We start from the raw sequence: 13,905 nt of genomic DNA, 5'->3' as shown, positions 1-13,905 counted from the left end.
TGATGTGATGGTGGTTGTAGTAGTGGTGGTGGTAGGGATGATGATGTGGTAGTGGGTGTAGTAGTGGTGGTCTTTTAGAGATAATTGTGTGGTGGTGGTTTTAATAGTTTTTTTTTGTTTTTTTTTTTAGTTTTTTGTTTTTAAGGGTTTTACGGCGCTTGCAACACATTTAGGTTATATCAGCACCAGTAAAAAGGAAGAAAATGGGATGGTAAAAAGTTCTAGAATTACAATTAAAGCACCCAAGAAAAAGTAAGACACAGGGGGAACTGGGAACAAATAGGGATCAGATGTAGATTCCAAGAGCACACCACCAAGGCACTTAGTTTGAGATCACCTATAAGTCTCATCCGGACACATGCACAAAATCCAACAAAGAGGAATACACTCAAATGCTTACATTATACATTAAAAATATAAAATATAATAATACATAACAGAGAGATGATTTACAAGGAAAAAAATATCATCTCCCAAAACAATAACTATGCATCTGACTGTTTCCCTCCCGGCCAGGGTCAGGACAAAACCAAGTAATCTCATTCCAAGACAAAGACAGAAGCATGTTGGAAAACAGAGATAGGGGATAGAAGACACAGTATGTACCTCCCTGCCCGCTATGGGAGGTCAGGATCCCCACCCAGGTGGTGGTTGTAATAGTTGTGGTAGGAATGACGATGTGGTGGTAGTTGTAGTAGTACTGGTGGTAGGGATGATGTGGTGTTATTTGTAGTAGTAGTGTTGGTAGGGATGATGATGTGGTGGTGGTTGTAATAGTAGTGGTGGTAGAGATGATGTAGTGGTTTTGGTGAGTGTTTTTTTTTCAGTGATAATAATAGTAATTTGTCAAAAAGGAGGAAAATGTCTCCGTCTATCGGTCAAACGCAAGCAAAGTGTAAAAATAACAGGAACATAGTTTTGTATTTGTATTATGTAATATATTACTATTACTAGTATAAATCCATTCTTATCCTTAGACATAAATTTAGTTTTTGTAAAGATTTAATGGATGGTTGCGAGAGAGAGAGAGAGAGAGAGAGAGAGAGAGAGAGAGAGAGGGAGAGAAGAGAGAGAGAGAGAGAGAGAGAGAGAGAGAGAGAGAGAGAGAGAGAGAGAGAGAGAGGGGAGGAGGGACTTCTCTACCAGAATAATTTATGAGAGAGAGAGGGATTTGTCTCCCTCCCCTTCCCCTTCTTCAACCATTAACTGGCTAATCAAAGAACACCACTGGTCGTCTGTGTCAATTGTGACATCTGGTGCCATTCAGTCTGGCCCGACGTCATAAAAACGGGACCGTCACTAAATTTCATGAGACTATTGCACAGGTGTCAAAATATAACATAAGACATAATGGTGATTTGTGGTTTTGAGGGAAATGTTTGACACGGCAAATTCAGCGGAAAATTTCTGAGAAATTCTCAAAATCACTTTATTTATCAAAATTTTTTTTAAAAAGGAGGAATTGTGATGGGATGGGCGTTGATAAACTAACATTTAGGTGCCCAAATATTCCACCGGCGGTGACAGCCCAAATTATTCACCCGGCGAAAAAGTTCCGGCTCAAATCTCGATGCAATTTTTTTCTTCTTTAAAAAAAATTTTTTTTTTTTTTTTGAATAGTGACGACGGTCAAAATCCGGAGGTTCCGGATTAAAACCGGCTGGTGGAAAAAAACCAGATTTCCGGCTAAAACCGGAAAAGTGGCATCCCTGGTCCCTAATTTGAACTTTTCTGAAATTCTTAAACATGACATCACCACATCATGACTAGTTTCATGAATTTGTGGTTGTCATTATATCAGCTAACTATAAAAGTTTCTATGTTGTTATGATTATGACCTTTTATTTTATCCATCCTCATAACTTACGAGGGCTCTTTCAGAAATAACCGAAAAATGCCCATTGCTCAGCAACCAGTGGAGATTTTTAATTCTGTAAACGACATGATATTCCTTATTTCCTTACGGATATTCCCAGAAATTATGAAGTGCATCATTTTGCACAATGAATTTCTAGACGATTTTAAAGATGGCGGCCCACCTTGAAACTTGGTCAAAGGAGGAAATCAGAGCTGTCATACGTTTTTTGAACGCCAAAAGTCTGAATCCTACCGAAATTCATAAAGAACTTCAGAGTGTATGTGGTGAGCATGTTATAAGCCGTACACAAGTCTATCACTGGTGTAATTTGTTTGAAGCCGGCCATTCCGACTTGACAGACGGGGAAGGGAGAGGGTGTTCGATAACTGCGACGTCAGAAGACAATGTGAAGCGAGTTGATGATCTTATTCGTCAAGACAGGAGGTTGAAACTTCATGAAATCGCAAGCAGTCTTGAAAATTCGGAAACTTCTGCCCATAGAATTGTATTTGATGAACTTGGCTACAGAAAAGTCAGCGCAAGATGGGTTCCTAAGCAATTGACAGACAATCATAAAGAACAAAGATTGGACATCTGCAGGGAACTTTTGAGAAGAAGCAAGAGCTCACGCAGGGTTCACGGGCATACTGCCAACGCCGGCGGAGACTTTCTAGGGTACAATGTGACTTTTCTTGACAGCATAGTCACCAGTGATGAGACTTGGTTGCACCACTGCACCCCAGAAACAAAGCAAGATTAGATGACATGGAAACATCCATCCTCACCTGTCACGAAGAAATTTAAAGTCATGTGGTCAGCAAAGAATATAATGGGAACTGTTTTCTGGGACAGTCGTGGTGTTATTCTGTTCGAAACCTTACAACCTGGAGAAACAATCAATGCTGCAAGGTACTGCCAAACTCTTGACAAGCTTAGGGAGGCCATTCGCAGAAAGCGCCCAGGGCAGTTGACCAATGGGGTCATTTTGCAACACGACAATGCTACACCCCACACAGCACGAGTGACGCAAGGTTGGCTAGAGAATTATGGATGGGAGATTTTGCCACACCCACCACACAGTCCGACCTCGCACCATCTGATTATCACCTCTTTGGGCCACTGAAACATGAGCTGGCAGGAAAGCGCTTTGATGTCGATGAAGAGCTTGTTGACCATGTGCGGAAATGGCTACAAAACCTTGACGGAAATTTCTTCCGAAAGGGTATCTATTCCATGGTGTGGCGTTGGCAGAAGTGTGTCGACAGACTTGGCTGTTACGTAGAGAAATGAAGGATGAGTCAAGGAATGAACACGTGCAAGAATTTTGTTGATAGCATAAAAAACGCGGATTTTACAGGCATTTTTCGGTTAATTATGAAAGAGCCCTCGTACATAGCTGATGTTGATTTTTTGTTTTGTTCATTAGATAGATACACGTATACTACATTTTCTGAAAGATGATACCGATGAAGAATGTGAAAACACTCCAACACTCCCAACATTTTAACTATGAAGACCTACCTCTCCATCGGCAGCTGCTGATATAACGTGTCCCAATCTTGTAGGGAATTTAGCAACGGCTTCAACCGTTTCTCTGTGTCCCTCCAGTGCACACAGGAAAGGCTTGGCAAAAACTCGCTCCAACTTGGTGGCATTCAAGGCTCTCATGTACTCTCTGTCTCTGGCAAAGGGGTGGAGGTAGGGCTCTGGGTTGAGGGGGACTGAAGAAAAAAAAGTTAAAATGTAAAATTGACTTTCGCTATCAATCGAATTCAAATATAGTAACTTTTACTTGGAGAGAAAATTGTTTTGTTTGTTTTTTTTTAAAGGGTTTTACAGCGCTTGCAACACATCAAGGTCATATCACTGCCAGTAAAAAGGAAGAAAATGGGATAGTAAAAAGTTCTAGAATCACAATTAAAGCACAAAAGAAAAGGTGAGGCAAAGGGGAATTGGTTCAAATAGGGAACAGATGTAGATTCCAAGAGCACACCATCAAAGTACTTCGTTTGAGATCACCTAAAAGTCTCATCCAGACACAAGCACAGGTCCCAACTAAGAGGAATACACTCAAATGTTTACAAATCATATAATACAATATGTAAACGAAACATAATACAATGCATAACAGAGAGATGATTTACAAGGAAAAAAATATCATCTCCCAAAATTATAACTATACATTCGACTGTTTCCCTCCCAGCCAGGGTCAGGACAAAACCAAGTAATCTCATTCCAAGACAACGACAGGAAACAATGGGAAAAAGGGTATGGGGGGATAAAAGACACAGCATGTACCTCCCTGCCCACTATGGGAGGTCAGGATCCCCACCCAGGGAGAGAAAATTAAAGTGAATAAAATATGTGATCCATATAAAAGGGAGCAACACAAAACAAGCGTTTCGTCCCTTGGTGTTTTTCATAAGATAAACTTAAAGGTTGTTTGTTTTGATCCCTTGGTCTTGGCTGTCCTTAACTTAGAGTCAAAGTAGAGTCATATTTACTTTACTCACTTTATTTTCCACTCCATCTTAAGATAAGATAAGATATGCTTTATTGATCTTGAATGGAAACTATCATAATGTTACACATCATTCTTCGTTATATCAGCACAGATTTATTACACTGTCATGAACTAATTGATGAAAATATAGCTAATTTTTAAAAAAATAAACATCAAATATAATAAAATATTCATAAAATATACAGCAGTTACAAACAATGCTATAAAAATCGGACATGAAAGAAGAAATGTTGTAATAATGGATTTATAATGTAAATAGAATTTTGAAAATAGAGTGTGAAGGATTGCATGATATTTGAATGTATAAATATATAATAAATAATATAGATATAGCACCATGTAAACATGCATAAATAAATAGATTTTAGAGCGAATATAGTATCTTTCAAATGTCATGTCGTAAAAATCATCCTAAAGTTTTGTATTGCTGATGGTAAAAATGAATTAAAATATCTTTGTCTTTTTGTTTTCCTGTGTATTAATCTGTTACTCCTGTGGCTTATTTTGATTTCGTTGCATAAAGGGTGGGACTCGTCTCTTTGAATTTTGTTAATCTTAACATTAGCAATATCTTTGTGAAAATCTTCAAAATTGTTCCATCATTTCCTAACATTCAAATAGCATGCTTTATTATTCTATTTATTTGTATTACTTCAGATTTTTTACAATTTCCACCCCAAGCAGCTACACAGAAACAAAAAAGACTTACAATGCAAGATTTATAAAACAAAGATAAAATTGCATTGTCAACATTTAAGGAGAACAGTCTCCTCATCATGAATAATCTTGTCTTCATCTTATTAAACACTTTGTTTGAATGATTTGTCCAGTCTAATTTTTCATTGACAAGTATACCGAGATATTAATACTCCTCTACCCTCTCTACTTTTTCATGTATGTTACCATCTTTCCTAAAATCACATATAATTTCTTTAGTTTTCTTTACATTAAGTTCTAGATAGTTATTATCACGCCCTTCAACAAATCTTTTAATTTTGTTATAATAATTCAATACATCATCTCCGGTTGTTATTGAGGCCTGAATGACGGTATCGTCGGCATACTTTAAAATATTCACATTACTTGTACCACTTATGCAGTCATTTGTGTATAATATATAACGAAAAGTGTTGGAGCAGGAACAGTTCCTTGGGGTGCTCCAGTGTTGGTGATAAGGGTAGAGAATTCAACTTTGTTGTTCTCATCATCCTTGAGGGAAACGAATTGTGGTCGGTCTGTCAAGAATTCTAGTACCCAGAGTGCAATCGAGGGACTCACCTCCATGGACAGTAGTTTAGGGATTAGTATGCAAGGCTGACTGGATGGTGTTGAATGTACTCGAAAAGTCTACGGATAGGGTTCTGACATACCCCTTTTGAGTGACTTAAGTGTTTGTAAGCAGGGCTGGCGGAGTCGGTTATTTTTAAACCGACTCCGACTCCAGTCTTGAAACCGACTCCGACTCCTCAAGCATAGTATTAATAGGTAATAATATGCAACCAACACTCGCAGCTACTTTTAGCTTTTCCCCAGTATATGTATTATAACAATACAAGCCGCTTCATATTTGATATTGCATCATTAAAAGTACAAGCTCTTCATCATTTTTTGGCTACAGACTGATTAGCTCATTTCGAATAAACACATTAATATTGATATAAAAATGCAATGTCTGAAAGTGGTAAGGAGTCGGAGTCGGGACTTCTAAAACCGACTCCGACTCCACCCTCAAACAACCGACTCCGACTCGCCAGCCCTGTTTGTAAGTGTTGAGAAAACACTAATATAATGTCGTCCACCCCAAGCCCTGATTTGTAAGCAAACTGGTTTTTTTCTAGATGTTGTTGTGTACTTTGTTGTAGAAATCTTTGTTGAATGATCCTTTCTAGTTCTAGACATTTAATAGGGATGGATGTCAGCGCTACAGGATGAAAATAATTCATTTCCTTGCCTTTTTGATGTTATGGGACGGGAAATATTTTTGAAGTTTTCCAAATTCTTTGACTTTGAATATGCCCGTTTCTTAGGGACTGGTTAAAAATGTGTGTAAAAATATTGGAAGGTTCATTGCACATGATTTCAATAAATTTGATGAAATTTGATCTTATTGAATTTAATTTATTGGCTCATTTAAGTTTAAAAGCATTTCTAGCTTTTGGTTTGGCTGCCTCTATTCTCACCCCCCCCCCCCCCCCCCCCCAAGAAACTTAACAAATTACTGCATTACAACCTTTGGATTAAACATACAACAATTGTGGACTACTTTTTATACTATTATGAAGACTAGCATCCCGGGGGTGAGAATAGTCACTTCGTTTGGTTTCAGTAAAATTATTTGATAAAATTCATATTTCAATACGACTCATACTCATACTTTTACTTTTATTACCAATATGGTTGAGATTTGAATATAGAGCAGTATAATTAGGTGCCCCAAACGTAAGCAAAGGTCTAGAAGCACATGGCAAACCACATGTTCCTGTCTTGACAGCCCAAGTTCCAATGTAAATTATAGAAAAAAATAACCTTTAAAATTTGGCTGTTAGGTGGCAAAAGAAACACATATTCATAAATACTCGATAATGTCTAGATATGGATATTTTAATTTTATGGAACAAAAGGTAAAATTTATCAAAAGTTACAGTCTATCTATTTTTCGACCAGAGCAAATTATTGCGCTGGTACAAAACGAGAATTATTCGGAGCCTGATTTTCAGAATAATTTAGTCTTATATTATTATTTCTGCAACTGTTAGATTAGGCACTTTGATAACTCCAGTCCAGTGGCCGCCGATAGGCTCACTGTAAGGTGAAACACGTTTTTTGAAACTTTATTTTTGACCCTTTACTGTTTTGGTCACCATGGCGTTATTTGTGAACCTATGTGACTAACTTTGGTATCAAGGGCACAAAACAAGCTTTCTAACGGTGTATTTTAATTCTTAATTCCTGATTGTATTTCTCAGAAAGCTTATGTAATAAAAATTTATAAATTTTTGAATTATAAGAACTTTTTAAATTATGGATACATTTTAATTATACTTCATACATCGATAGACAATTAATTGAAGAATATCTCTGCCAAATTTCATCAAAATTGATACACTCGCTCATTATTTTATTTTTTCCGCCATCAACCCCACTTTTTAGGACAAAAACCTCATATTTTTCCCCCTTTTCATTTATCCTTAATTTTTTCCACACTTTCCATCCATAAAAATGATTTATATGAAAATAATTATGATGATACCTAACACTTGCAAATTATTTTTTAATTGAAACAAAATTACTGAAAACAATAAGTGGGCTATGTTGACTGTAAACCTCTAAATCTCCCGATCGCCGCGAGATGCTGGTTTTGAGGCAGCAGTGAGTGTGAGATCACAAATTCTCTCTGTAAAATTGACAAAAAATTTCAATAGAAAAATATAAATAACTCTGGAACCGTAGGTCGTAGAGAAACAAATAAGGTATCAAATTTTATGTTTTTTTCAAGTCCCATCCCCCTGACTGAGTCAAATCAAGATATTTTGAGTTTGAAAATTTTATCAAAGTGCCTAGATGTAAACATATTTTCAATACTGAAAGTGTATTGCCTACAGTTCACAACTCAAACTACAAAATTGGGAGACCTATATTGTGCGTAAATTTCTCCGGCCCCTAACGAAAATCACTAGCAACTTGTTATTGTTTCGGTTTGGGACACCTAATTATCCTGCTCTATAATAATCAAGTCAAAGTCAGCGAGTCCACTGATTACTACTGGATACTGCCGCAAGAAGTTACAGTCAGGTACAGTTCATCATCAGCTGTCATTATTCCCAGACGCCTGTTATCCCCAGACGCATGTAGCAAGTGGGCAGAAAGATTTTATGCAAAATGCCAAACTAGGCGTGAAAAATACCAAATATTCTGGAAAAAATACTAGTGGTTGTGTCCCAAAACAGTTAATATACCAAGCGATATTTAACACAAGATGAAAGTAAATAGTGATCAAACGTCAAATCCAGCTCTTTAAAAAAAAAATATTTTAAAGCAAATGGATCAATGAAATTTCTTTATTTGTATATTGATCTGAAAACGTCAAACTGGCAATTCGACTTTTTATTTTCAACCAGGAAGAAAGTTGTTAATCATCAAATCTGTTCATAGTCTACCAACCATTTAAATTTTCATCACCTACCTACCTGTTAACTTTATTGATCATCTCTTGTTTCTATAATTTGCTCATTCTGGCCACAATTTTGGGGACGACCGGGAATAATTTTTATTTCGCGGACGAATTCCTAGGCCATGGTGTTGTTCGCCCCAAAGCCCAAAACCGACACCTGTTATTTTCCTGTCTGCTTCGCACAAGACAATACAAATTAGTATCACACGTCCACAAAACTAGATCCAACAACATATTTTTATTCGAATCAGAGATGAAAATAACTACCAAAATAAGGAAGCAAAAAATGGTGGAAATATGTTTAGCTCATATATGAATTTAATATATTCCGATAGCGGTGTGGATAGCTCAGTGGGTTAGGCCACCTTTCATTTTACTCCTTTTAGCTGCACAGATTCGAACCAGTCGCGAATTATTATTATTATTATTACTATTATTATTATTATTAACACTATTCCCTGCTCCAAGGGAAATCTCTCTTTTTCTTTTTTTTTTTTTTTTTATATTTGACCTAAACCTTAGAGTTTTTTGTTTGCTAAACCTTTATGTAAATGTTCCGTTTCTGAGCATGAATTTCTTAAATTGTTTTTATTTTTAAAACAATTGTTTTTTTTTTTTCTCCTCTATCTGACCATTTGGTCGCTCTCTGAATATTTCTGTTTGTTTGCTTTTTAATTATTATTTGAGATCGGAGTGGGGACGAATATATTTGCTAGAAACTAGAAAAAAAAACAAGAGAGAGAGAGAGAGAGAGAGAGAGAGAGAGAGAGAGAGATAGAGAGAGAGAGAGAGTTTAAAAAAAAAAAAAAGGTGGGGGGGAGGATGGATGGGACATTTATCCCTCTCAACGTTCTGTAAAAAGAAGACGGAATTTAAAATAAAAAAGTGACGTTACCAGGATTCGAACCCACAACGTCGATTATGGTCAAACTTCCAAGGCAGACGACTATACCATTCGGCCATGACACCCACTTCGAAGTCGACGCATATTGTGTATATGTAGTAACAACTGATTTTAATTAGGCACTTAAATGAATGGCTAAATCTGTGTCACAGTTCTCCCATTCACCTGTGTGACCGCTAGTTATCGTTTGTGAGCTGCAGGCTAAAACCATGGCTTGGTTAAATTGAGATATCTCTGGTATTTATTTACAGAACTGGATAAATTAAATACCAAAATAAAGGGCATTGAACGCCCTATCATTTGGTACAATTACCATTTCCCTCCATAAATTTATTTAGAAGATATTGCAATGGAAAAATAGCTTAATTGTAGTGGGCAAGAAAATCAAGCCGTTTATCATCGTTCATGAAAAAATCCCCTTAAAACTTAAAACATAAATAATCATAAAATTCAATCATTTTCCTTTCCAATGATACCATTTTCAACTTTCAAAACTGCTTCCAGGATACCCTTTGAGCATTCCATAAAAATCACACTCATTTCAAAATCTACCAAAGTAACGCCATTTCAGCTTGGACTGCCGTGGTCAGCGTCGGTCATTGGCTCCTAGCCTTGTGACGTCACAGTGTTTCAGGGGAATCCCCTTTCGTTTTTTCAGTCAGCTGGTGCCCAATTTCAGGCTGATTCCTATAGTAATTTTTGGGTGTTTTTAAGGCATAAAAAAATTGAATAACTCTGCTTCTATATAACCTAGAGACAAAATTCAAACGGTTTTATCATCGGGATGGTATACTGCATCATAGTAAACCAGATTTTATACTGTCATTTGAAAACTGAATTTTCATTTAAGTGCCTATTTTAATGTTGGTTAATTTTATGTTTTTATAGATATTTTATTAACCTTCCTTATTTCTATGTGCATCTGGAAACATTCCATATTCTGGAATGTGGATAATTGTTTAAAAGAGCGGAGTTTCAAATATGCGTCTGGGGATAATGAAAATTCGTTATCCCCAGACACCTGTCTGGGGATAACAAATTTGTATTATCCCCAGACAGGTGTCTGGGGATAACTTAAATCGGATAATCACAGTAGGCAGTTTAGTGAGCAGCAGCAGTGGCAGTCAAATTTTGACCCAACTCGCCCATAGGAAAGTTGTGACCGAAAATTGCCGTTCACGTTTTGGGGGGTTCAATTAAAGATGCATAACTTCGTTATAAAGAGGAATATCGCAAATATTTTGATATCATTATTTTCGTCTTTCAATTTCCTTTTAAATGGTGCCAATTAACGAAAAATCCATTGATAATTCCAGAAGTTATATGAAGTTAAAATTTGGCAATTTTCAAATGCATTTATTTTTTTATTTACCGCGTGTGTTTTTAAAATTTAAACGCTTGTTTTTAGAATAACATCTAAATTTTATTCATGCCAAATTTCAGGGCTCTATATCGATGCGCAGACACCTTTTAACTCTGCGCCGAAATGCCTTGTTTACATTATCTTCTCATCATGGCTGCCGGACGATATCGATATTCATATCGATATTTTAAACTTAGTTATGTATTATGTTAAATTTAGTCCATAATATTTTCAGTACTATTATTTGCTATGTTTTTATTTTGAATACATACTTTCCAACTTTATTTATAGGCTTTTTATAGTTTTTGTTTTAAAAGTTCATATATTTCTTCTCTTTGTGAAATCCGATATTAATAATATCGATATTTTAAAAATACCAATTGCTTTAATTTAATTTTATTTTACTTTGCCATCAAGTCATCAAGTTTCTTTCCCATATGTTTAGATATGTTTATCATTTGTATCCATATTCTAAAGGCCTTAGCCTTAATAATTATTATGGTAAGAAGTTCTATTAGTTTTGACACCCCATATATTGAGAGAGAAGGGGGGAGGGGGTGGGGGGATAAAATTATATTAATTGTCAGTTCAAATGATGTAATAGCAATAAACCCAAAGTGGTTCAGCAGAATTTTTTAAAGTATTAAAAGCCAGAACTTTCCTTCTAATTAGGTATAATAGGGAATCTGTTTCAATTTATTTGAACTTTTTCAATCTACCATTTTATTTATATGCAATTAAATTGCCATAGGTAAAAATAAACTCATTATGACATTACACAACATGTTTATATCTTTTCATTTAAATACTCTCAAACCCTTTTTTATTCTCTATGTATTAATTAGAAGAGGGGAATTATTTGCAATTGTTTCAATGAGATATTGGGGATAAATCCAAAAGTGATAGAGCAAATTGTTTCTTACGTCTAGCCGAGTTTTTGATTATGTAACATTTGCGTCATATTATGTAAGAATGTGTTAATTTGAAATGTTTATCTTCCTCTTTATTAATGTAAATGCATTGTCCTCGATAAGACGAACATTTTGGTATACAATATATTATAAGAACTCCATATTGACTGTTTTAACCATTTTTTATTGGTGGCGTTTTTATACACCTCCGTTGGAGGTGTACAAAAACGCACCGTTTTTTATGCACCACCGTTGGAGGTGATGGTGAAGTTGTTGCTGCATACGTCCATGAGGTTTAAATAGTTTTAGATTGTAGTTTAGCACGCTGCTTAGTGATTACCGATGTACAATGATAATAAATTAAAGAATAATAACAATAATTTAAAAACTCAAAAGTAAAAAGAAACATGACACACAAATATTGATCTCAAATAAATAAATAATTTTAGAAAATTAAAATCGAAGTTTTTTAAAAACATGATAAAAAGTTTTTGAAAAGAAAAAGAAAGAAAAAAAGCAAACAAAGACAAAGTAAATCAAAAAAAAAAAGTCAACAATGGGAATCGAACCCAGTACTTTCAAGGTCTGAGTCTGACAGCTTGTCCACTGCGCTACGGAGCCACCTGACTGTTCATCACATTTAATAAGGTCTTTCTAAAACATTGTTTTACCTTCAATGCAACTTCTATTTTCTGGTTTTATATTTCGATTTTTTATTATTATTATTTTTATATAAATTTATTAACAAAGACATCCTACAGATGTCACAAAATAAATTTCGCCGTGTCAAAATGCAGAAACACAATATCGCTGATGAAATTGGGTGGGATGCGCATGCGTGACGGAGGTGTATAAAAACGATCCGTTAAGATACACCGTCAACGGAGGTGCATAAAAACACTACGTTTTTTATTAACATCACGCGATTTCGGTCACAACTTTGCAATGGTAATTAATTTTGGGGTAAAAATCGGTCTGAAATTTCAGACTTTGAACTGCCGTAACTACATTTCTAATCAAGATACAAACAAAATTCAAACTGTTTTGTAATCTGTGTTGCCAGCTCTTTCATATGACATTGGTTTCAAGTGTGTGAGGTACATTTAGAATTTCTATTAAACTCCCTAATCACAGCGGTTCATCATCAGTGTGTATAGACCTATAATTTTCAAATATATCCCATTCAGAAACGTAGAAAAGAATATATGGCTTGCTTTAAACGGATATTTTAAGGAACTTGACATGGAGTTCAATTGACGAAGCTAGAAAATCTTTTTGCGAGACATTGGTTTCTGATCAAAACCAAAACAAAGTCAATCAAAACGTGGGGTATCGATAACAGGTTATGCAATCTCCCAGCCCCTCTCGCAACAAATCCATGTGAATATAAACAATGAATATAACACAGAAGCTTAAATAATACCTTTGTGAATGTCAAGTTTAGTTTCTCTTCTGTAATCATCTGGATTTCTTGATAAAACTTTCAATTTAAACTCCTTTTTCCTCTTGACAGTTGCCATTTTCTCAACATTTGTTTAGTGTTTATATATAGACTTGCCTTGAACTCCTTGACCTCTGAACTCTGACTGTTGACAGCTAAAAGGCTCCATACACGCTGAGTTTTCAACCAGGGACGATCTGGGGACAGGCACGGCTGAGGCAAATCGTAGTGAAAACGCAATGTCTATGGCCAAATACCTGGGCGACGAGCGGAGGGATAGTTGGTCGCTCGCAAAGCCCGCCTTATTTTTTGAGGCGATCGGGGGCGTGGCAGTATAAAAAAGTGGACAATTTTTTTTTCGGATTTTCGCTGTTTTTACGTCAGATTTGTGATCAGCCTTTGATAGGTACCAAGAACTATGTCTTTACTCCAAAAATTCTTCAAATTAGAAATATTTTTATATTAATAGTGAGGCTATGTGGTCGATATAACAGTGCCCCTCCCTGTTCTGTGATTGGGCCTAGTGGTATTACTCTCGCTTTCGGATCGGAAGGTCCAGGTTTCGAGACCCGCTCTGAGTGGCGCAGAGTTGATTCCTTGGAAAAGGCTCTTTACTCACATTCTCTCACGTACTCATAATATGTAAAATAAGTACATGACTGTTCGTTGTCGTTGTCGGAAAAAAATGTAATATCGCCTGACAGGCGTCATGTCTCGGCCTTCATGTTTAGTA

The 13,905-nt window shown here is 35.9% G+C and overlaps 1 protein-coding gene across 1 annotated transcript in view; it reads right to left on the bottom strand.

The window, feature by feature from the left end:
- LOC144956259 (DDB1- and CUL4-associated factor 13-like) overlaps positions 1 to 13,316 on the bottom strand; it is a 33,178-nt gene extending 19,862 nt beyond the window's left edge. The window contains exons 1-2 of the mRNA XM_078886700.1: positions 13,155 to 13,316; positions 3,380 to 3,579 (exon numbers count right to left, since the gene is read on the bottom strand). Of these exons, the coding sequence (XP_078742826.1) occupies positions 3,380 to 3,579; positions 13,155 to 13,251 (297 nt within the window). The 5' untranslated portion in view covers positions 13,252 to 13,316. The remainder of the gene's footprint in view (positions 1 to 3,379; positions 3,580 to 13,154) is intronic.
- Positions 13,317 to 13,905: the final 589 nt, after the last annotated feature.

This window comes from Berghia stephanieae, chromosome 11 (genome assembly GCF_034508935.2).
Source record: "Berghia stephanieae isolate SIO BIC M18660-M18661 chromosome 11, UCSD_Bste_1.3, whole genome shotgun sequence".
Classification (NCBI taxonomy): Eukaryota; Metazoa; Mollusca; class Gastropoda; order Nudibranchia; family Aeolidiidae; genus Berghia; species Berghia stephanieae.
This window is presented reverse-complemented; position numbering and strand designations above follow the sequence as displayed.